The sequence below is a fragment of the Eumetopias jubatus genome, unplaced genomic scaffold, assembly GCF_037043125.1.
Source record: "Eumetopias jubatus isolate StellerSeaLion01/CBP00866 unplaced genomic scaffold, mEumJub1_p1.0 scaffold_9, whole genome shotgun sequence".
NCBI lineage: Eukaryota > Metazoa > Chordata > Mammalia > Carnivora > Otariidae > Eumetopias > Eumetopias jubatus.
In genome coordinates this window covers 53,015,374-53,039,976 of record NW_028274815.1, presented here as the reverse complement: position 1 = coordinate 53,039,976, position 24,603 = coordinate 53,015,374, and the positions used below count along the sequence as shown (strand labels likewise).

The 24,603-nt window shown below is 43.8% G+C and overlaps 1 protein-coding gene across 1 annotated transcript in view; it reads left to right on the top strand.

The window, feature by feature from the left end:
* Nucleotides 1-24,603, top strand: part of ANXA4 (annexin A4) — a 74,176-nt gene that overhangs the window by 41,508 nt on the left and 8,065 nt on the right. The window contains exons 3-9 of the mRNA XM_028116284.2: nt 6,003-6,090; nt 9,967-10,061; nt 12,454-12,567; nt 13,390-13,480; nt 15,037-15,116; nt 16,855-16,911; nt 21,814-21,907. Of these exons, the coding sequence (XP_027972085.1) occupies nt 6,003-6,090; nt 9,967-10,061; nt 12,454-12,567; nt 13,390-13,480; nt 15,037-15,116; nt 16,855-16,911; nt 21,814-21,907 (619 nt within the window). The remainder of the gene's footprint in view (nt 1-6,002; nt 6,091-9,966; nt 10,062-12,453; nt 12,568-13,389; nt 13,481-15,036; nt 15,117-16,854; nt 16,912-21,813; nt 21,908-24,603) is intronic.

The following is a 24,603-nucleotide window of genomic DNA, read 5'->3' as shown; positions in this document are numbered from 1 at the left end:
GTACAAAGAAAAGCAGGGCAGTTCTGGGGCAACTGGTCTCTTTTCCTCTTACAGACACAGTGAATCTCTCATTACTGATTACAGTTCCCTCTTGCTTTGGCTTCTAGGCAGAGAAATCTGTGGCTTCCCTCTAATAACTGTATAGGCTCTTAAGGTCTGCATTTTGGTTTCCTTCCCACCCCCCTAGCTTTACCTTAGTTTTCTGTGTTTTATGCCCTGTCACTGAATTTCCCCATCTACTTATTTACATATTTATTTATTTTTAAAGATTTATTTATTTATTTGGGAGAGAGAACAGGGGAGGGGCAAAGGGAGAGGGAGAGAGAGAATCCTTAGGTAGACCTGGACCCCGACATGGGGTTTGATCCCAGAACCCTGAGATCATGACCTGAGCTGAAATCAAGAGCAGGCCACCTAACCGACTGAGCCACCCAGGCACCCCTATTTATTTGATTTTATTTATATATTTGAGAGAGAGCGAAAGTGAGAGAGATCACAGAGGGAGAGGGAGAAGCAGACTTGCCGCTGAGCAAGGAGCCCAGTAGGGGATTCGATCCCAGGATCCTAAGATCATGATCTGAGCCAAAGGCAGACGCTTAACTGACTGAGTCACCCAGGAGTCTGATTTTTCATATTGCATTATATGTGTTTGTCTACACTACCTCCCACAACATAAATCACGTATTAATAAATCAGTAAATATATTCAAGACATTCAGGGCACCTTGATCTTAATCAGTAAATTATCTCTAAATCATTAATACAACGGCGGTGGTCCCTACTGGTCACTGGCCTCTGTTTTGCTTGCTGTTGTTTTTAATTTTTGATTTTTATTTTGACAGGATCAGGTTCACTCATCTTAAATTTTTATTTATTAGTTTTTAAAATTCCAGTGTCATTGACATACAGTGTTACATTAGTTTCAGGTGTACAATATAGTGATTCAGCAACTCTTTACATGACTCAGTGCTCATCATAATAGTACTCTCAATCCCAATCACCTATTTCCACATCCCTGCCCCCTCCCCTTTGGTAACCATCAGTTTGTTCACTGTAGTTAAAAGTCTGTTTTTCTGTTTGTCTTCTTTTTCTTTGTTCATTTGCTTTATTTCTTAAATTCCACATATGAGCGACATCATATGGTGTTTGTCTTTCTCTGACTGACTTACTCCATTTAGCATAATACTCTAGATCTATCCATGTTGCTGCAAATGGCAAGATTTCATTCTTTTTAAATTTTTTACTCATTTCTTTTTAAAGTTATTTATTTATTTCAGAGAGAGAGAGATTGAGCACAAGTGGAGGGGGGAGGAGCAGAGGGAGAGGGAGAAGCAGACTCCCCGCTGAGCAGGAAGCCTGATGTGGGACTCGATCCCAGGACCCTGGGGTCATGACCTGAGCTGAAGGCAGATGCTTAGCCAACTGAGCCACCCAGGTGCCCTTCATTCTTTTTTTTTATGGCTGAGTAATATTCCATTGTATTATATCTACCACATCCTCTTTATCCATTCATCTATGTGGACGAACACTTGGGTTGATTCCATATTTTGGCTATTGTAAATAATGTTGCAATAAAAATATGGGTGCATATATCCTTTTGAGTTAGTGTTTTTGCTTTCTTTGGAATACCCAGTAGTCGAATTACTGAATCATACGGTAGTTCTGTTTTTACTTTTTTGAAGACCCTCCATACTGTCTTCGACAGTGGCTGCACCAGTTTGCATTCCTGCCAGCAGCAACAAGGGTTCCTTTTTATTCCACATCCTTGCCAGCACTTGTTGTTTCTTGTTTTTGATCTTAGCCATTCTGACAGGTGTGAGGTGATACCTCATTGTGGTTTTGATTTGCCTTTCCCTAGTGATGAGTGATGTTGAGCATCTTTTCTTGTGTCCATTGGCCATCAGTATGTCTTCTTGGAAGAATCTCTATTCATGTCTTCTGCCCATTTTTAGATTATTTGTTTTTTTGATGTTGAGTTTGTGTAAATGTCATGAGCACGCTATGAAGGCGCATACATGAGTTGTGTCTTTCCACAATGTCAGCTTTATTCAATCCTAAAGCAAAGTCAAATCACAATTATAAAGCGGGTTCAGGATTCCAAACCCAATGACAATTCACATGTGATTAAACTTGGCTTCTTATACAGCACACAAGGCAGGACAGAAGACAAGCCACACAACAAACAAGCTCACAGAAGGGTGCAGGAAGTTAAGGAACCAAACGTGAAGTCAGTCTGTGGGCCCGCAGTTGAGATAAGGCCTTGGTCTGGTCCGGGTCAGCTCTCGGCACTACTGCTTCTGATGTTCAAGCAGTGAAGGATCGCGGTTCTGTTCGAAGATCAATCCAGCAGAGCCTTCAGTGGCAGTTGCCTTTTTTAAGTGGTCAGACATAGAGGGGTCATGTCTGAAGAGTCTGACAGTTTGCTGCCAAAATCCTTCCCTTTTTAAAGGGATTTAATCAGTTTTGGGTCCCCGCAGACCTCCTCTGGTTCTGCTCCTTATCAGTTCTGGAGTGTCAGCTGACGCTGGTCCCCACCATATCTCCTAGCTGCAGTACCTTAACTGCTTGCGTCATTGCTTGACCCAGGCTCCTGCTTGAAATGAGGGACTCCATTTTGCTCTCTACAATAAATTACGTATATATTCTGGATATTAACCCCTTATCGGATATATCATTTGGAAATATCTTCTCCCATTCGGTGGGTTGTCTCTTTGTTTTGTTGATGGTTCCCTGCACTGTGCAAAAGCTTTTCATTTTGGTGTAGTCCCAGTAGTTTAATTTTGCTTTTGTTTCTCTTGCCTTTGGAGACATATCTAGAAAAATGTTTCTACCTCTGATGTCAAAGAGATTACTGCCTATGGTTTCTTCTAGGAATTTTATGGTTTCAGGTCTCACATTTAGGTCTTTAAATAAACTCAAAAAATAAACTCAAAATCCCATTTTGAGTTTATTTTTGTGTATGGTGTAGGAAAGTGGTCCAGTTTCATTCTTTTGCACGTAGCTGTCTAGCTTACCCAACACCATTTGTTGAAGAGACTTTCTCCTATTGTGTATTCTTGCCTCCTTTCTTGAAGATCAATTGACTGTATAATAATGGGGTTATTTCTGGGCTCTCTATTCTGTTCCATTGGTCTGTGTGTCTATTTTTGTGCCAGTACCATATTGTTTTGATTACTACAGCTTATAGTATATCTTGAAATCTGGGATGGTGATACCTCCAGTTTTGTTTTTTTTCGGATTGCTTTGGCTATGCAGGATCTTTTGTGGTTTCATACAAATTCTACTGTTATTTTTTTCTAGTTCTGTGAAAAATGCTGTTGGTATTTTGATAGGGATTACATTAAATCTGTAGATTGCTTTGGGTAGTATGGACATTTTAACAATATTTGTTCTCCCAATCCATGAACATGGAATATCTTTCCATTTGTTTGTGTCATCTTCAATTTCTTTTATCAGTGGTTTATAGTTTTCAGAGTACAGGTCTTTTACCTCAGGTTCACTAACTTTTAATCCCTTGTAACATCAGAGTACCTCTTACTTTAAGGCATTTGATCATTTCTAGTGATGCTAGTCAGCATCTCTGTTGTCCAGGGTGGCTCTCTCCTCCTCATGACTTTCCATTTTCCCCTCTGCCCACTCAGTCAGGCTTCAGTCTCCTCCAGTCTACTGTAAAAGGTCTTGTCAGGGTCACCAGGAACCTCCGTGTTGCCAAATCTGACCATTCCTTTGGTGTCCTCCTCTTCCACTACCCTTGGCACACACTGACCCCTCCCTCCTTCCTCAGCCTCTGGACAACATGCTATCCCGGGTTTCCTTTTACTTCAAGGATCCTTCCTTCCTTCCTTCCTTCCTTCCTTCCTTCCTTCCTTCCTTCCTTCCTTCCTCCATTCCTTCCTTCCTTCCTTCCTTCCTTCCTTCCTTCCTTCCTTCCTTCCTTTTATTTATTTGAGAGAGAGAGAGCACAAGAGAGCACAAGCACAGGGAGGGGCAGAGGGAGAGGGAGAAGCAGGCTCCCCACTGAGCAGGGAGCCCATGTGGAGCTCAGTCCCAGGACCCTGGGATCAGGACCTGAGCCAGAGGCAGACTCTTAACCGGCTGAGCCACCCAGGCGCCCCAAGGACCGATCTTTCTTGATCATCCTTTCTAGGCTCTCCTCTGCTTGACTTCTACTACCGGAGAGGCCCAGGCTTGTCCTAGGACCCCTGTTGTTGAAATCGCTTCCTCCCTAGGTCATTTCATCCAATACCATCCACATGCTGATGTGTCTCGATTTGATTTCTGCTTATATTTTATAACCAGCTGTGCTTTTTACAACTCCACTTGAGTGTTTAATGGACATCCCAAGCTTAACGTTTTGAAAATAGAACTTCTAAATCCCACTCCCCCTGCCTTCCACCCCCGATGCCAAATCTGGTAGGTCTCTAGTTTTCCCCATTTGGGTAAATGATACCGCTCTGCCCTCGGCTGCTCAGGGGAAAGATTTAGAGTTACACTTGATTCTTTTCTTTCCTCACCTCCCACATCCGTCCATCAGCAAGTTCTGTCGCCTTTGCTCCAAAATATGTGCTGAGTCTGCCTGTTTCTTCCCGTTTCAAATCTTTCACCCTTATCTAGCATCATGTCTATGGGGCTTGCTCCAGATTCCTAACTGGTCTCTGCCTCTCCCTTCAGCAGCCTGAGAGATCTTTTTTAACATGTAAACCAGATCATACCCCTTCATCCCCTTGCTTAAAACCTGCCAGTGGCTTCCCACTGCACGTAGGACAGACAATAAACCCCTTACCCCAGTGCGGGCTGCCTTGTTCTGGCCCCAGCCCAGATCTCTGATTTTCCTTCTCCCTTTTTCATTTTTGAAACTTTTATTATGGAAAAGTGTAAAACATAGGAAAGTAGTAGACTGAGTATTAAAAAGAACCCCTGTGTGCCTACCAATAATTCTTTTCTTAACTCATGGTCAGTCTTGTTTCTTCTTTATCTCCACTTACTTCCCCTGACCTGTGTTATTTTGAAGCAAATTCCAGACATCTTATCCTCTCATCTGTAAACCCTTTCAATCTATATGAGATTAAAACTCTCAAAAATAAAATATAACCACCGTACCATTATCATACCTAAAAATGTTAATGCTAGTTTCTTAATGTCATCAAATATCAAGTCAGTGTTCAGATTTCCAGTTGTCTCATAACTCATTTTTTTTTAGTGTTGATTTAGGATCCAAATTATGATTATTGATATGCCTTTTTAAATCTCTTTTAAGCTATTATTCTCCCCGCCCCCATTTCTCTCTTTTCTTACTCTCTTTGCAGTTGATTTGTTGATAAACCTAGATCATTCATCAAATAGTGTTTCTCACAGTCTGGATTTTGCTGATTACAACCCTGTGCTATGGGTTGACATTTCCCTCTTCTAGTATCTGTAACTTGCTATTTGGCTCTAGGGGCCTGATTGGATTCAGGTTTGATATGTTCCTTTCACAGGGGTGGGGGTGGGGGAACAAGATTACTGCACAGGTGGTAGTGGAACTTAGCTGACCACTGTCCTCCTTGCCCACACCAACTTGGGCCACACTGGCCTCTCTTCTGCTCCTTTAGTTCCAGCCTTGGGGCCTTTGCCTTGGTTGTTTCCTCTGCTTATAACACCACCACCACCACCACCACCACCACCACGACCCCGAAACCCCCTGTCTTTGCATGGCCAGCTGCTTCATGTCATTCAGATCTCAGCCTAAATGTCACCACCCAGAGCAGCCCTTCTGGGACCTCTCTATCTGCTCCTTAGCATTTCCCACCACTGGACACCATGTATATATTCATTTGTTGGCTTATTTACAGTCTGCCTCCTCCTGAACTAGAGCATCAGCTCCATGGGAGCAAGAGCCTCATCTCTCATGCTCACTGCCGTATCCCCAGCACCAGGAATAGTGTTTGGCCCATGGTAGATGCTCAGCAGATGCGTGCTGAAGGAGATGATGCCACTCAGTCACATCTTTCTCTGTGTGCCCAGGCAGCCAAAGGAGGCACCATCAAAGCTGCTTCAGGATTCAGTGCCACTGAAGATGCCCAGACCCTGAGGAAGGCCATGAAGGGGCTTGGTAAGTGTCCCACTGGACGGAAACACGCCCTTAGGTGTTGTGCATCACAGAGTCACACAGGGGGTGCTGGGCCCACTGGCAAAAAATGAGCAGGTCTCTAAGAAAATACAGTGGGAACAAGTTGGCTTTTAAGACAGATTAGATGGGAGGGTATTCGTCACTTTTCTTACAGAATTAACATTTAATGCACTCGTTCTGGATTTCCCCACTTAAATCTGTTTTGCATGAGAACGTTACAAATCTAAATGTAAACTTTAGAAATGTATCTGTTGTCCAGTTAGTGCTGTATGTGTTTGGTGCCATAGGGTTTACAAAGCACTTTCACAAACATTATTTCGACGAGTATGTACACAACAGCGCAGCAATGCAGTGAAAGCAGCGACTGCACTTGTTATTTTCAGCCCATTTCATGGATGTGAAACTGAGACCCAGAGAAGTGAAATCACATAATAAGTGGAACTGAGCCATGAGTCACACTCAGCACGTGGGCGTGCTCTGGCCGCTCTTGCCTGGGTGGATGTTTGGCCAGAGAAGTGCCCTTGGTTCATAGCTGCTATTTATAATCTTCTTGTGATTTAGTTAAAAACATTTGATCATGAAGCCTTATTTCCCAATTTTTCTCCCCCCAAAGAGCTTGTTTTACTTAGCCCCAGTGTTACTAGCAGCAAATACGACAAGAACAATAACAGACAACAGCCTGTTTTACTGCTGCGAAGTTGAGATTTAGGGAGGTTAGCTAACTTGCCCGACATCTCAGAGATAGTAGGTGTTAGACTCAGGATTCTAGGCAATTCCAGGCAGTCAGACCGAGGCAGCGTGACTCCAGAGCTGGAGTTTTAAGTGCCTGTGCTGTCCTGCTGCCCACCTCTGAATGGAACATTGTTCTGAATCGATATGTCCTTCCCCTCATTTTCCCTTTTTCATAAATAAGATGGAAAGTGTGCTTGGCCCACTCTTTTTTTCATGTTTTCCTATTTCTTTGGTATATAGCAAGAATACCATAATTCAGAATGTGGACCACATTGCATTCATAATTCTCAAAAGTCAGGAGACATTTGACAACTGGTTCTTGTCAATGTCTTTTATATGGGGACCAATGTAAGGCAGAGAGTTGGAGGAGACATGGATTATAAAACCTAGTCCAGCGAGTCCATGGATGCTCGATGGGTAAGGTGTGCACAGAAATAACTATAATAACGTGATAATAGCTATCACAATATGATAGTGATAGGAGGGGCACAAATGAGATCCCATTAGGTTCAGAGAGGAGATCACATTTAATTTGGGGGCATTAGGCAAAACTCAGAGGATATAGAATTTGAGATGGGCTTTGCAAGATGAGTTGTTTCAGTAGAGGCAAGAGAGAATGTGTTTCAGGTGAATGCAATAGCATGAGCAAAGGCATGAGAGGAGTGTGAGCATTGTCCCTTTTCCAGTTTAGCTGAGGCCTAGGGGACTCACAGTAAATACTTGGAGAGGTGGCTTGCAGCAGGAGGTAGTTGGAAAGCAGGCGTTGGCTGGTACCAAAGGGAGGTCCTGGGGTTGCTACCGGGAAGGCCACCTGTAGAATCACAGACATGGGGGGATGACCCAAAAGCATTGTCCAGGAAACCAGTGCCACAATCATGACACTCTTATGGGGTGGCTAGAGGGACATACAAACCAGTAGACTGGGAATGAAGAAGGTCAGGAGAAAGGAGTGCAGTACAGTTGGATCAAGTACATTAAATAATTCAAGAGCTAGGTCTGTGAATTTGGCTGCCTGGTGTCCTTTTGTGTGGATATTTACAACAGTGAATGGGATATTGTAGAAAGTCTCAAATGCCAGACTGCAGCTCCTGTAGTAAATCCAGCAGATGACTGGGGGGGGGGGGGCATTGTGTATTCCTGAGCAGGGGAGGGGTCCTCTGAGAGTTTTTCCTTGTAGGAAAATGAATCTGGCAGGACTTTGGAAAGACCAATTAGGAGATAAGAATACCAGTTAACAGACATTACATGTGTCTAAGCCCCCAAAATCCTGAATTGGAGTAGTAGTGGTAGGAATCAAAGAGGGGATGGAGGCAAAAACGATTTTTAGAGTTAGATTTTGTATGCCTTGGCAGGAAATTTGAATGTGGAGGATGAGAGAGGGTAAAAAAAAAAAATCTATTTTGAGGGTTCAAACCTGACTGAAAGAAGGATGGTGCCTTTTATAGAAACGGGTGAGTGAAAGATGGATCTTCCCTCACTGAGAGTTCTGAAGGAAAATAGGAAGGTTGTATATAGATACCTCTTTTTTTTTTTAAGAGAACAGAGAGTAGGTCCCTAAGGTATGTAAACAAAGTTCTGTAGCTTCCGTCCCTGCGGCTCACACTTTTCTGGATTTCTAATCTTGCAAAGAATAACTATGGTAAATCTAGACTTTTTCATTTCTCCCTGAAATATCCCAGTAGAATCTCTTCCGTCGTCCTTCACAATTCCCCATACAGGTTAAACAGTGAGGAAGCAGAAAACTCACCAAACATACGTGAACATCCAGCTGTTACTAAGACAAGGGACCGATTTTGAAAAATCAGAATAAAGCCCCTCCCCCGCCCCGTCAAAGTTGCTTCAAGAAACAGGCACACAAAATTTAGGATATTTAAAATTTGTAATTCTCATGAAGTTCTGGTCGGGTATTGCACAGTGGGAACTCGTCAGCAGTTATCAAAAGGGAACTGTCTGAGGTCAGGAAGGATAGCTTGGAAATGAAAAACACATTTACGGATCTCAGAGTGCCAGTGCATGCAGTGAGCAGCCCATTAAAACTCTGCAGGTTGGGGCGCCTGGGTGGCTCAGTCGGTTAAGCCACTGCCTTCGGCTCAGGTCAGGATCCTGGAGTCCCGGGATCAAGTCCTGCATCAGGCTCCCTGCTCGGCAGGGAGTCTGCTTCTCCCTCTGACCCTCTTCCCTCTCGTGCTCTCTATCGCTCATTCTCTCTCTCTCAAATAAATAAATAAAATCTTTAAAAAAAAAAAAAAACCTGCAGGTGCCGGGTGAAGGGGGTTGAGTACAGTAGTGACGAGCTCTCAGCGATGGACAGAAGTGGTGAATCACTATATTGTACACCTGAAACTAACACAACACTTTTCGCTAATTATGCTGAAATTAAGAAGCAGAACCCTGCAAAGTGCGAGTGAATTAAGAGTCCGAATTGTTTCAAAACTCAGAGGAAATGATAAGATTAAAAATGAGAAGAGGGGCGCCTGGGTGGCTCAGTCGGTTAGGCGTCTGCTTTTGGCTCAGGTCGTGATCTCAGGGATCTTGGGATCAAGCCCCGCATCGGGCTCTGCGCTCGGCAGGGAGTCCGCTTCTCCCTCTCCCTCCTCTGCCTCTCTTGCTCTCTCTCTTTCTCTCTCAGATAGATAAATTATGTCTTTTTAAAAAATGAGGAGAGGAAAAGCAAGAACATGGAAGATACAGAAGAGAAGAACCAGAAGACGTGAAAAGAATTGCAGAGGAGGGGTAAAACACAATCCCAGTCAGCATTTAGCGACTATTTAGTCACTGCGGGGCATTGTGCTAAGGAATTCACTTCCTTGTTTTATTGAACACTTGCAGCAGCCCTGTGAGGGAAGGTGCTATGGTCACGCACATTCCTGGGTAAGGAAGCTGACGCTCAGAGAAGTTAGCCTTTTTTTCAGTGGTAAACAGTTGATTCAAGGAGAGGCTAAAAAAAAAGGAGAGGCTAAGACTCAAATCTAGTGTCTGGTTCCTGAAAAAATAGACAAACCTACTGAACAAGGACCTCTTAAAAAGAGCTCTGCATGTGTTGGGGGTAACGCTGGTGTCCTTGGGGGACCTGTTTTCTGACTCCTCTCTCAAATCACCTCACTCACTGTCCCCACTCTCCGCCAGGCACCGACGAAGATGCCATCATCAGCATCCTCGCTTACCGCAACACGGCCCAGCGCCAGGAAATCAGGACGGCCTACAAGACCACCATCGGCAGGGTAGGCCGCAGCCTCTCCGGCTCCAGGGGCTGATGAAGAACCTGTCAGGCAGCAGGGAGGCTGGGGTCTCTTCCCGAGCTAGATTCCTGAAGTGGCCCTGGGTTTTCAGAAGCAGATCCTTGCCCTGTTTAAAGATGGTCTTGAAAAAAAACAAAAAAAACAAAAAAAAAACGGTTTCAGCGTGTTCCCGCCACTGTCCTTAGCCAGCAGTGATTTCAGGGGGCTCTTGGTATCTTCCCACCCAGCTCCTTGCAGGGACTCGGTCGCTCAGTGGACTCTGCCCCCACCCTTCCAGCACTGTCTTCCTGATCCGGGTCAGGCTGCTGTTAGGCCACTGTGGATGGAGCAGTGTTTATATCTAGTTTGTTTTAAACAGGCTCTCCTAGGATTTAGAGTCTATTCCGACTCTTCCACCTAAACCCATTTGTCGCATATATTCATTCCTTTGATGATCCTCAGTTGAGGGACACCGTCTCAAATTCTAGAATGAGGCCAGTGTGTTGGTGAACATGTATATAATTTGTAAGCTTATGCATTCAGAGGGTGTTCACTCACCCCTTCTGCTCTGAGTCGTGCACCCCTCAGGGACCCTCTTTCACACTCCGTTTTCAGCAACTCACTTACCAGAGCCATTCCAGCCAACCTTTCCTCCTCACTGAAAACCTGTCTGTGTGATTAGCAAGAATCTTTTTATGGAGGAAACATTATCACTGAGTGTTTTAGGTCTCGGAGTACAGTAACTCTGGTAAATGTTTCTATCCTCGAGAAACCTTACAGCTAGTCCAACTGCAGCTGTTTCTCGAAGACTGGCACTAAAGTGCTGGCTGGGACAGAGCTGGCTTGGCGATCCCCCAGGGCATCTGCATGCCAACTTTGGCTGGGACCCCAGTGGGGAATGAAATTCTTCATAGCTCAGACTGTCTTTTGGGCATTTGGAACTCTTCTCCGTCCCAAAGACACTTAATGAGCACAGATCGGTGTGAACATTCATGTGATATGTGAACTGGAATATTCAGCCTCCGAACGAAGCCCATCTGATGGCAGTTTGTTAAGATGCCCAGCATTAACGGATTGAGCACTAATTTGTTCATTCACGGAGTATGTGTGGATTTGACATAAAAAGATGCACAAGAGATTGAAATACAGAGGCTGTGCGGACAGGTTTGTGAGAATCAGAGATCTGACTTGAACAGTATCTGAGCTTCTTATATTGGTTGATCTTAAGTGGGTTCTTGAACTCTCTGACCTGTTCTAGGAGGAGATGTGAATAACCTTCTTTAGAATTTGGTCCTTTGTCCAAAGAATTACATTTCTTTTTGGGAATTGAGTCTTAAGAAATAATCATGGGGGCGCCTTGGGTGGCTCAGTTGTTAAGCGTCTGCCTTCGGCTCAGGTCATGATCCCAGGGTCCTGGGATCGAGCCCCGCATCAGGCTCCCTGCTCCGCAGGAAGCCTGCTTCTCCCTCTCCCCCTCCCCCTGCTTGTGTTCCTTCTCTCGCTGTGTCTTGCTCTGTCAAATAAATAAATAAAATCTTTAAAAATATAATCATGAATGATCACAAAGATAACAGCTAAATGCATGTATATGTAACAGTACAAATAGAAACAGGGGACCAATGAAAGAAATTATATTGCATGTACATATAGAAATTTTAGCAGCTGTTAAAAATGTCATAGGTGATTATCGACTCGGAAATATATTCAAAGTACATTGCTAAGTGAGTGAATACATTTAAGTCAGAGTCTACAAACTTTTTGATCTCAAGATCCTTTTACACTCTTAACTTACTGAGGACTTTTTTGTTTTTGTGGATTATATCTATTGATATTTGCCATATTAGAAATTAAAACAGGCATTTAAAAAATATATATCTGTTAAAACTTATTTAAAAATAATAAACACATTACATGTTAATATAAATAACACTTTTATGAAAAATAGCTATACATTCCAAGACAAAAACATTTAGCAAGAAAATTGGCATGGTTTTACATTTTGCGAAGTTCTGTAATGCCCGGTTTAATGGAGCACGGTTGGATTCTCATACCTGCTTCTGCACTGTTTGCAGTGATGTGTGGTTTTGGTTGAAGCATAGGAAGAAAATCTGGTCTTGTACAGATACGTAGTTGGAAAGGGGGCATTTAAAAAGCCTTGTAACATAATTGTAGAAATGTACGTGTGTCCAGTAGTCTTTGCAAAACTCCACTGTACAACTGTGAGAGAATGACAGTGAAAAGGCAAATACTGTCTTCGTGTTATCATGAAGAGAGTTGCGACCCTGCAGCCCCCCTGAAGGGGTCTGGAGACCCCAGGCAGCCCTGGCCCACACTTTGAGAGCGGCTGGTTTAAGTTAGTGTGGCAGTTACACAGAGCCCCTTGCTTGCTTTGCAGGACCTGATAGACGACTTGAAGTCGGAACTGAGTGGCAACTTTGAGCGGGTGATCGTGGGGATGATGACGCCCACCGTGCTGTACGACGTGCAGGAGTTGCGGAGGGCCATGAAGGTGTGTGGCCCTTCTCTCCTGCAGCCGCTGACTGGCTTCCTCAAGAAAGTGACAAAAGCCTTGTGAGAGTGGGGAGGGTGAGGTACAGGAGAGTTTCCCTCGTTGATGACAACGCAAGAACATGACATTACTTTACAGCAGTTGTCACTTAAGAGTTGTTCTCAACAAAGTGATGCAATCATTTGCTCTTTCCTGTGGCTCCGTAGGGAGTGGTGATGGTTGTGCCTGTGGTGCGGCTCTAGGAACTTCCTTGCTGTGTTAGCTGCTTTCGAGATATGAAACTTTATGGTGGACCCAGTGGAGCCTCTGGGTCTGCTGTAGGCTCAGAATTGTCAGAAAGGATTCTTGGCCTCCCTGATTGCTGGGTCCACTGTGCCCCAGCCCAGGGTCTGCCAGTTTTGAATGATCAACTACGAAATTCAAATACAATTACCCTCCCCAACCATGTCCGTAAACAGCCTTGTGGAAGGTTCTGGGAAAACAAAGAGGTTAACAGTCTTTGCCAGGAGATTCTGCCCTTCACAGGAAAAGTACAGGGGAAGTCAAGGAAAGATTAAGCGCCCCCAGAGGGCAGGCCCTGTCCATAACCTGGCACAATAACCATCCAATAGAAACAGCCCATAAATGTTTGTTATTACTAAAAACAATTATGATAAATACATTGGAATTTGGGCAGGACAATTAAAATTAGCAAATCCTGTTGCTAGAACCCCGTGGGTTGTCTTTATTCTCTGCAGATTCCTGGCTATATATGCCTCTGTGTCTGGGATTCAACATTGTAAACTGGCTCCAAACTCCCTCTCCTCTGGGTTTCTTGTGTAGGGAGCTGGCACGGATGAGGGCTGCCTGATTGAGATCCTGGCCTCCCGGACGCCCGAGGAGATCCGGCGCATAAACCAGACCTACCAGCTTCGTATGTAGCGTCCTCAGTGGCCCTGTTGAGGCTTCACTGTGATTTGAGAAGTAAACTAGCAGCGGGTCGTTACCTACAGATTAACCCCCCTTCATAGCAACACTGACCATGAGGGATCCTCAGTTTCAGGCAGATCCCTCTCTAGGGAAATGACAGTCTGTTGGCTTCTCAAGACTTTTCTGGTTAAGATGCCACTCCACTGAAGCCACCCAGTGTAGCATTTTATGACCCTGAAAGTTGGAAGGTTCTTATTATCAAGCAGAGAATCAAACGTGTTTGTTCAAAAGTGGTGGCACCAATGAATCTTAACATTCTAGGGAATGGCCTGGAGGGGCTGTCTAGCCCAACTTCTGACCTCCAGACGGGACTGTATACATCCTCCAGCCATCTCAGAAAGATAGACATTTACTGCCCTCTTAAAAATCTCCAGAGGATGATACTTATGAAGAGCCTTTAAAATATGTCTTTTTGCCCTAAGAGGGCAATAAAAAAATGCACAAAAGGTTTAGATCCTAAAGTGCTTATTTGGTATTGTTCATACAGCTAAAAATATCCAACAGTAGCAGATTGGGTAAGCAAAATATCGTGCACCCACACAGTGGAGTATTATGTAGTCACCAAGATGTGTATTGAAGGATATTATTAAATTTTATTAAAGGGATTATGGTAGAGTTTTGTGGGGTTTTTTTTTTCCTCCTTCATTTTATTTATTTGTTTTTCCCTAAGTTTCCCATAGCAAACATGCACTACTCCGGTAGAAAGAAAACAAAACAATAAGAGTTTTTTGGTAAGTGTTTGGAGCAGGAGATACTAGACCTTGGGAGCTTGGTTCAAGCACTCAGATCCCCACGTCTGCTGAATATAGGTTTTCTAAACCTGAGGGTCTGTGAAGGGTTAGAGCTTCTCTGGGGGAAACTCTCAGAAGGCACGTGCTGGAATTTGGGCCTGACAGCCCCCTGCAGGTCCCCAAACATGGGTTCAGAAACTGCTTTCTGTTTTCCTTTCAACAGTCACCATTCTCTGTGTCACTGAGAACCACAGTGAGGACAGAGCCCTGGGCAGTAGGAACCACAGAGGGAGAATTTTACAGCCCCAGCCTTCTCGACCTCCCATGTTTTTTTTCTTTTTTTAAAAATTTTTTTAAAAGATTTTACTTATTTATTTATTTGACAGAGAGATAGAGAGCACAAGCAGGGGGAATGGCAGGCAAAGGCAGAGGGAGAAGCAGACGCCCCGCAGAGCAGGGAGCCCGATGCGGGGCTCCATCCCAGGACCCCGGGATCATGACCCGAGCCGAAGGCAGACGCTTAACCGACTGAGCCACCCAGGCGCCCCTCGACCTCCCATGTTAAGGAACAGGAACATCTTGTTTCCTCTAATCCTACCTTGACCATTTCATCAGTGTTCAGTTTTTGAAAAACTGTGCAGGGTGAAAACCCTCATGAGGAGCTGCTTCAGTAAACTGGCTAATCTTGGGGAGGGCAGACGGCTCTGGAGCAGGACGTGGTGCTGGGCAGGACTCTCTCCTGATGCAGCTCATTTTGCTCTCTTGCCAGAGTATGGGCGGAGCCTTGAAGATGACATTCGCTCTGACACTTCGTTCATGTTCCAGAGGGTGCTGGTGTCTCTGTCCGCTGTGAGTTGCTCCCTCTGTGGGCTGCTTCTGACAGGGGTTGAGTTCCTTGGGGCGCTCACTCCATATCTCTTCTCCAGACTTTCTCATCCTTTCATCCTCGCAAATGTGCATATTCCCCAGGTGTTGTTCTTGGGCCTGTCGTTTTCATCTTCTTTCTTTTAGAGACTCTGGGTAGTCACGCATACCCATTTATTCAAACTTGTGTATACAAGTACCTAATACATGCCAGATACCCTTGCTTTATGAGTTTATGTTATCATATATATAAATATTATATTTATATATCAGGTACATAGGTTGCTGTAATAAAGGCAGGAAAAGTGCCCAAGGAGAGGGACAGAGTAAAAAGAAGGTTCGAGGAGAGAGTCTGGTTGCAGAAACAAAGCAAAGCCTTCATGACAGAGGTGCCGGTTTGGAGAGGACCTGGAGGTTTGCTAGGATTTCAAGAAGCAGAGGTGTAGGTGGGTGCATCACACACAGGAAGAACAGCCAGAAAGAGGCAAGGAGGCAGGAACCATGGGGTCTTTCATGTCAGTTAACTGAGCAGTTGGCAGGCAATTCTAGGAGCAAGGTGGAAGGAAGACCTGGGATCCCTTGTTGCAAGAGTAGTAGGGAGCCACTGAAGGTTTGGGAACGCTGGAGGGAACTGCATTTTCAGAAGAGTAATGTAATAATGATGTGTAAGATCAGTTGAACTGGAGGCTGGGAGGCCAGGTAGGTAGTTACTTCAATATTCCAGATGAGAAATAAAGCAGGACTGGGCTAGTGTGGGATCAGAGGTGCCAGAAAATAGATGATGCATCCATGAGATATTTCACATGACTTCCAAATTTTGTCTTTATCCCGACCTCCTTCCTGAGTATAAGACTCTCATTTCTCACTGCTTTCTAAGGTGCTTCCTCAAATCAGGCCTCCTAACCTAAATCTGAACTCATTTCTCTCTGCCCGCCCCCGCCCCTAAAACGGCGCATCTTCCTGACTTGCCTGTTTCTGTTAATACTGTTGCTCTTCTTCCAACAAAGCAGGACCCTGGAAATCATCTCGCACCCTCTCTCTCCCCTGTCTCTGATACTTAATAACGCCAGCCTACTTTTCTTATTTCCTACCCATTTTGTTCTTTGCCTCCCAGATTTAGCATTCTGCCAAGCCATGCCTAGACCATAGAATGTTGAGACAGCATAGCAAATAAAAATAGTCTAACAAACTAGAGGGAAGTCGCCTGTTTTGTGGCTCCTTAAGCATTCCTCCAAGGCTTCGATCCCGCCCTCTCCCAGAGCTGGTGTCCGTGAGGGATGGAGCATTTTCACATGCTCCTTAAGCCCCACCGCTGGTCCTAGACTCTTGATTTTTCTTCTGTTTCCCAGCCCCTGTTTGGCAGAATTGATCAATGTAGATTTGCCAGTTAGGAAGGCCTTGGTCAGCTAGGAAGACATAGGCGTGGGGGGAGGTGGCGCAGGGGAGGAGACAGCAGGGGAGGGGCGGTCAGCAGGCAGGGTTCGCTCTCCTTCACTTCTCCTGGCACAGACACCCGGGCAGCATTCAGGAATCTCTGGCTCTCTGGTTGGTAATGTTTTCTAGGCACAGGTTAGAGCCACAGGAATAATGGAAGCACATTCAGCCCTCCCTAGGCTGGAAGTGTGACCCCTGTTGGCATTCTGTCTAATGACCATGTCCTTGGCTTCCCGGACATTCTGTCTTCATGGATACTGTCTCATTCTCTTTGCTTTGTTTTTCTCAGGGTGGCAGGGATGAAGGAAATTATCTGGATGATGCTCTCATGAGACAGGATGCTCAGGTTAGTAGAACTGCAGTTTCTTTCTTTTCTTTTGCCAGTAAGGCCTTAGTTGGTGGACCCCCTGTTATATTTGTATTTCAGTGTATATTGGTCAGGCTGGGATATGTTCTATTAAAATAAAAAAAGATTCCCACAGATGACCTTTAATAGCAGAAATTTCTTGCAGAAATATACCTGGGGCTTGGGGTGACACAGGGCATCATTATATAAGATCCCTGGGTTCTTGACACTGAGATCATGGTATGGCCACCCCAGAGAACCATGGAGTGTCTTCTGAATCACCTGGAGGTGAAGGGACCTGCCTATGCTTTGTTTACCTTGCATTTTTACTTCCCCAGAGAGAACGTTTGCTAGAACCTGTGTAAAAGAGCTTGGCACAGTGTGTACCCTGTTGGGTAAAATTAATATCAAACCCCAAGAAGCAGTTGTTTCCCTGGTGCCCAGCCCATTGATGGCTGTCCTGGCACCAACCCCCGATTCATTTACTGTGGCCAGATGACACTAATTACAATAGCTAATAAAAAACAGGTCCTTACCAGGTACCAAACACTGTTGTGAGCTCTTGACATGAAGTATGTCGTTGAATCCTTGCAATAAGCCCACGAACCAAGTACTGCTATCCCCATTTTATGGATGAGGAAATTGAGGCTTATAGTAGTCCAGTTCCTTGCTCAAGTTCACAGGTAATACATGGCAGCACTAGGGTTTGAACCTGGGCAATTTGGATCTAGACCCTGTACTCTTAACCAATATACAACCATAGGGAAGGATTGGTCCCGTTCAGTATGTGAGGTATGAATCACTATGGATTCTACAGGAAAGAACCTGTTGCTTTCACCAGAAGGGAGAGGGGTAATCGTGTCTTAAGAGTTCTGAGGATACAAGGGGGCCCATCCCATACTGGAGAAATAGGAAATTGCCTTTAATCCAGAAGCTTTGAGGAGGGAGGAAGTATTGAAGACATTGGAACTTCAGGATGCTTATGTGAATTTCAGCTACCTCAAGGACAGCATTTTTGGAAGCATGTTGGAAGGAGCCTCCATAGCCTGGGTGATTCTCAAATTAAATGAAGAGTTAGTGAGCAATTTATTCTGGAGACATTATACCCACCGTCAGTTTCTGGTGGGTCTCCTAGGTGCCAGGCATTGCATTTACAACCTTATGCTTTTTCCTTACAACACATCTGTGGGGTAGATATTATTATTTCGTATGCCTTAGAGATTAAGAAACTGATGCAAAGATTTAAATAACTTGTCCCAGATCACATAGCTGGTGGAATTGGGCTCTTAGAATCCAGGTCTGTCTAATTTTTTAAAACCATGCAATTCAATGAACAAATGTTTTGGGGGCTCTTCAAGGAGCACAGTTCCCCTTGGGAGTGATCAAGGTGAAAAGGGGCTTCCAAGTAAGTTTGGGCTGGGGAAGTCGGACACAAGGAGTAGAGCTCAGAGTAGGTTTTTCTGGATCCTTTCAAGTCTTACCAAGAGGTGAGGAATTTAAGAACAACTGCAGGGAGATTTCAGCTCTTAGAGGATAAAACGGGAGGAAAACCTTTTCAGCCTTTGCTCTGTGACTTATATCAGCAACAAGGGGAGTATTTGCAAACAGTGGGTATTATATCTTGATTTTGACGGAGGAAAGTAAATGAGTTTGAGATGAGAAGAATGATCAGGGCAGGTGGAATTAGGTAATGGTTACTTTCAAAAGGTAGAAATCTTAAAATATAGAGGCTGTTATCCAACAAGTCCAATTGTATCTGTTCTTGGGATGAAACTTGCACCGAAGGACATAACCAGGAGCACTCAGAATTCCCACTTTAGAAAGAAACTTGTGATATAGTAAAAGTACATTAAAAATGCCCTTGAGAGTTTTGGCTAGATGACACATTTTGATTCCCTTCTTCTGAAAAACAAACAAACCAGCAAATATAAAAGTAGGGAAAATCTGCAGCAACACTGGAAACTGTGGAGGAGGGCCATTAAAATGCCAGATGGGCGGCGAACCTGGGCCAATGACTCTGGAAGGACATTTCTGCCCCAGAAAAGGGGCTGATCCCCCCGCCAGCTCCAAGCCAGAAGCAGGCACAGTGGCTTCATGCAAACAGGAAGAAATTCCTCAGGGAACTCCTGAGTCTCGGCTGCCCTCCGTGAACAAGCAACTGGTGCTCCTGCTTGAAATCCATCCAAATAAAAAGTAAGGCGCTCCAGGAAGAATCCACTCACCTTGTTCTGGAGGGAAAAACCATATCTGGATAGGCTGCTCATCATTTAAGAATGGAAGAGCATGAAAAGCCACAAATGCCTCAGCCCAAACACCATGTGGCCCGTGAATACACAGAAGCAGGAAGGGAGGCAAACGTAGCCATACTGTAAGGAAGACACAGATTTCAGGTTGAGAGAAAAACATTTCAATTAAACAAGAGCTAAAAAAAAAAAAGTGAGAAAATAACAGATGAACATGAAGCTGAATGAAGAGCAAGAAGAGATAAAGGGAGCTAGAGGGGCTCATGAGAAATGATCTTCAATGGAAATCTGAATTTTACAGTTTATTACTTTGCTACTTAGATGAAGCCTTTGTGCCCTTTGAGCTTTAAAATTCCATGGTTCTGTGAACTGACTCTAAAGCAGTGAGGAGATTAGACAAAGAAGCGAAGAATGAGGAGATGGAGGTAAGCCCACAGAGTGACAAAATGTGTCAAATAAGGGCATTTTGAGAAATTTAACAAGTCAGCTGCTGATTACAAATAAATAGTTTAAAAACATTTGTTTTTAATAAAATACACATAACATAAAATTTGCCATCTAGACTGTTTTTAAGAATGCAGTTCAGTAGTGTTAACTCTGTGCACATTCTTGTACAGCCCATCTCCAGAACTTTCTCACCTCACAGAACTGAAACTCTATACCCATTAAACAACTCCTCATCTCTCCCTCTCCCCAGCCACTGACAACCACAATTTGGCTTCCTGTTTCTAGAAGTTTCACCTCCCTAGAGGTCTCATACAAGTTAATCACACAGTATTCAGTGTTTGTCTAACTGGCTTATTTCACTTAGCATAACGTCCTCAAGGTTCATCCATTTTGCAGCCTGTGTCAGAATTCCCTTCCTTTGTAAGGCTGCAAAGCATTCCATTGCGTGGATGGACACCCACACGTTGCTTTTCCATTCACATGTTAATGGACAGTTTGGGTTGCTTCTACCTTTTGGTTATTGTGAATAATGCTGCTATGAAGATGGTATACAAATATCTCTGTAAGATCTGCTTTCAGTTCTTTTGGCTGTATACTCAGAAGTAGTAGTATTAGATCCTATGGTAATTCTATTTTTAATTTTTTCAGGAACAGCCATACTGTTTCTATAGCAGCTGCATCATTCTCCATTATCATCAACAGCACAGGGTTCCAGTTTCTCTACATCCTCGCCAACACTTGCTATTTTGTTTTTTGTTTTTTTTTTAAGATTTTATTTATTTATTTGACAGAGAGAGACACGGCAAGAGAAGGAACACAAGCAGGGGGAGTGGGAGAGGGAGAGGCAGGCTTCCCGCTGAGCAGAGAGCCCGATGTGGGGCTTGATCCCAGGACCCTGGGATCATGACCTGAGCCGAAGGCAGACGCTCAACGACTGAGTCACCCAGGCACCCCTATTTTCTTTGTTTTTTTAAGTAGCAGTGAGGTGATATGAATACTAGTTTTGATTTATCAGTAATGTAGTTAAAGCGATTAGAATTTCTTATAGTCCTACCTGTTTGGAATATAAGCAATTATGAAAAAAAAAATGTAAGCAATTACTAATGGGTCCTGGTTCTACTGTGAGACCTTCCGTAGCCTCAAGCAAATCACAGATCATTCCAGAGCAGTGTTGTCCAATAGAACTTTCTGTGATGCTAAAAATGTTTACGTTGGCGTTGTCTATTATGGGTAGCCACTAGCTAGTTTTAATTAACTAAATTTAATTTAATTTAAAATTCAACTTCTCAGTCAGACCAGCCACATGTGGCCACTGAGCACTTGAAATATAGCTAGTAAGATTAAGGAGTGAATTTTTAATTTAATTTAATTTTAGTTAAAATGTAAATAGTCAGGGCGCCTGGGTGGCTCAGTCGTTAAGCTTCTGCCTTCGGCTCAGGTCATGATCCCAGGGCCCTGGGATCAAGCCGAGCCCCCGCATCAGGCTCCCTGCTCAGCAGGAAGCCTGCTTCTCCCTCTTCCTCTGCCTGCCGCTCCCCCTGCTTGTACTCTCTTTCTGTCAAATAAGTAAATAAAATCTTTAAAAAAAAATGTAAATAGCCACATTTGGTTGGTGGCTACTGTACAGAACGGCTAGTCTAGGGCATGCCTTTTAGCTCTTAAGATAAAATAATGTGGGGCACCTGGCTGGCTCAGTCAGTGGAGCATGTGACTCTTGATCTCAGGGTTGTGAGTTCAAGCCCCACGTTGGGTGTAGAGACTACTTAAAAATAAAATCTTTAAAAAAAGAAAAAGAGAGAACTATGTAGTCCGTATATTGGGAGCTGCTGGTGCTTGCTCTGACTTTCCCATTAGTCTTTTTTGGGGGGCGGGGCAGGAAGGGGCAGAGGGAGAGAGAGAATCCTAAGCACGCTCCACGCCCAGCACGGAGCGAAGGTGGGGCTCAATCTTAAGACCCTGAGATCATAACCTGAGCTGAAAACAAGAATCGGATGCTTAACTGACTGAGCCACCCAGGCGCCCCAAGGTCCCATTAGTTTTATACCTAAGGAAAAATCTTGAGTCATTGCCACTCACCACAAACAGCATTCCCACACCCATCACCAACAAAATAAAACAAAGCCAGCTCAGCTCTTTGATGTTCTGGAAATATTTGCATGTTTCCTGGCACCTTCTCTGTGATGGTTTAAACTTGTGCTTTGTTTGGCTTCAGGACCTGTATGAGGCTGGAGAGAAGAAATGGGGGACAGATGAGGTGAAATTTCTAACTGTTCTCTGTTCCCGGAACCGAAATCATCTGTTGCATGGTAAGGCGCTTGCCTCATCTTCCAAAGAAAATGAGAGATGATGAAAACTATTGTCCATTATTAATTGAGAATTTTCCCCCTTTACTTGTACAAAGAACAGATTGTACTGAATTGTCTTAGAAGTTTTACCTTGGATATGTATGAGTGCAACGATGTGCATGAGGGCCAATTTCTTTTTTTCTTTTTTTAAAGATTTCATTTATTTATTAGAGAGAGAGAGGACGAGTGAGGGGGAGGAGCAGAGGGAAAGGGACAGGAGAAGCAGACTCTCCACTGAGTGGGGAGCCCGACATGGGGCTCGATCCCAGGACCCTGGGATCATGACCTGAGCTGAAGGCAGACGCTTAACTGACTGAGCCACCCAGGTGCCTGCTGAAAGATTAATTATGAATAATTAGCAGATATACAACATATTAATAGGAGTTTGGCATTTCTGTTTGTAGGAAACCAAACCTTCACGGTCAGTCCTTTTTCCAAAGCAGCCCCATTTCATTTTAGTTATGTAAGAAAAAATCTTCAGTACATCGGTGAGCAATAAAATAAAATTGTTGGTTGACATTTATTCCTAGTTAATATCCAAGTTGTAAAGCTAATAGAAGTGATTTCTTTAGGGAGTATGTTGCATAAGATACATAGTGGATAATTCCAAATTTTATTTCCTTTGTGTAATGTTTCTAATTTGCTTCTGATGATGCTTAGTCTTTGTAATGTGCTTTAACTTCTTTGGGGAAAAAAATTGTAGCAAATTTGTCGCCAGGTTTATTTTCTTCTTGTAAACAGCAATAAGGATTTAATAAGATATTTCATCTTTTATGTAAGCTCTTTAGGTCCTTATGTTGCATCATCATTTTTTAAGCCCACCGTGCCTTAGAATCACACACAATTTACAAAACCTATGGGAAATTTGAGAAGAATGAGTTCAGTAAATTGAAAACATAATTGAAAATTACAACACATTTGGAAGTTGCGTTTATTTCAGATATTCCACAGTGACTAAAAATAGGTGATTACACCTGTTAATAAATGTCATGGGCTACCGTCAGATGCACCAACTTCTGACTCAGCTCCTTATTTCTTCCCCTTCCCTTCCTTGCCGGATGACTAATTACATAAATCTCCCCCTGGTGGTATTTTCCAAGAACTGCAGGTCCTCAAATAATGCAAATAACAATTTTCACTTCTAGGCCCAAGTCAGTTGTTGGGAAGTTATAAAATATCTGCTTGTAAACCACTGGAAGAAAATCTAAGCACTCTTGGGATAAAGAAAACTTCATAATTTTTTTACCAGCCAACAGTAATAGTGAGGATTCAAAAAACTAAGGTTTTATTAATTATCTTCTAGGTGCAGTGCTAAGCATATTAAAGATTTTTTTTTTATTATTTGACAGAAAGAGAGAGAGAGCACAAGCAGGGGGAGTGGCAGGCAGAGGGAGAAGCAGGCTCCCTGCTGAGCAGGGAGCCCGAATGTGAGGCTCAGTCCCAGGACCCTGGGATCATGACCTGAGCTGAAGGCAGACGCTTAATGACTGAGCCACCCAGGCGCCCCAGTGCTAAGCATGTTACAAGCATTGTTTGTTGCAGCATCCCATTGGAGCAGCCATTATTTCCCCCATTTTACAGTGGAGAAAACTGAGGCTTAGAAAATGTGTCAATTAGATCTTTTGATCCTAAGCAATAGACGCAGACTCCAACTTAAGTAAGAAGAAGAAATAATACAGAATGGGACAAGAGGGAAAATGGAAAATACTGGTGGCTCACTGAATTGAAGGGAGAGCCAAACATTTCCAGGAAGTATAGAAATCAAGGCAGATCTGGGGATCTCAGTGGAAGGGAGTCACATATTTTATTTATAAGGCAGTTTCCCAAAGTCTGGTCTTCGTTGAACATGCTGATTCTTGAACACCTACTTCAGGCTCGCTGACCTCAGATCCCGGAAAGTGACATCCGGGAAGTTTCCCAGGTTTCCCAGGTGAATCCGATGTTCTCTAGGGTTAGAGATGCCTCAGTGCTCTTGGCCATCCCCACGATCCGCTCAATTTAAAAATCCCCAGGAGGGTAAGACTGGGTCTGGTCCAGTGAACTGCCCACTCACTTGGTAGAGCTTATGGTGTATGTTAGGGGGCAGGGGTGTCCCTGGATTGACAGTCCTGTGAGAATCACCCTGATGGGGGGCCTGGGGCAGCACCCCAAAGAAAGCAATGTTAAGAAGATAAATATCCACTCTAAGAAGCTCCAGAAAAAGACAGTAAGAGGAAAATAGGTTTATCACATTCAAAAATATTTGGCAAAAAGTGAAAAAAAAATTATGTTACAGTCTATTAAAAGATGCAACCATTTGGTTATCAAATGTAACTCAGTCTTGAAGGGGTTGAATTGCTCTAGTTTTGATGAGCCAAAAGGAAGATGAATATACAGGTGATTGCCAAGGCCAAAATTACAAAAAGGCATGTTCTGCTCATTAAAGGAACAATGAGAAAAGAAAGCAAATCTCTCCAGACGTTATCTCCATTTTATGTGTGAGAGAGCGGGGTCCCAAATAAGGGAAAGGCACAATAGTCCTTCGTCCTCTCCAACACCCATTCCACTTGCCACATGCCTCTTGGGTTCTCACTGATATTGCTAATTAATTTCCTCTTGTTGTATGCCAAAGAATAAAGAGTGAGTTCTAGAAAGAGGCTCATTCTCTCCATAAATTT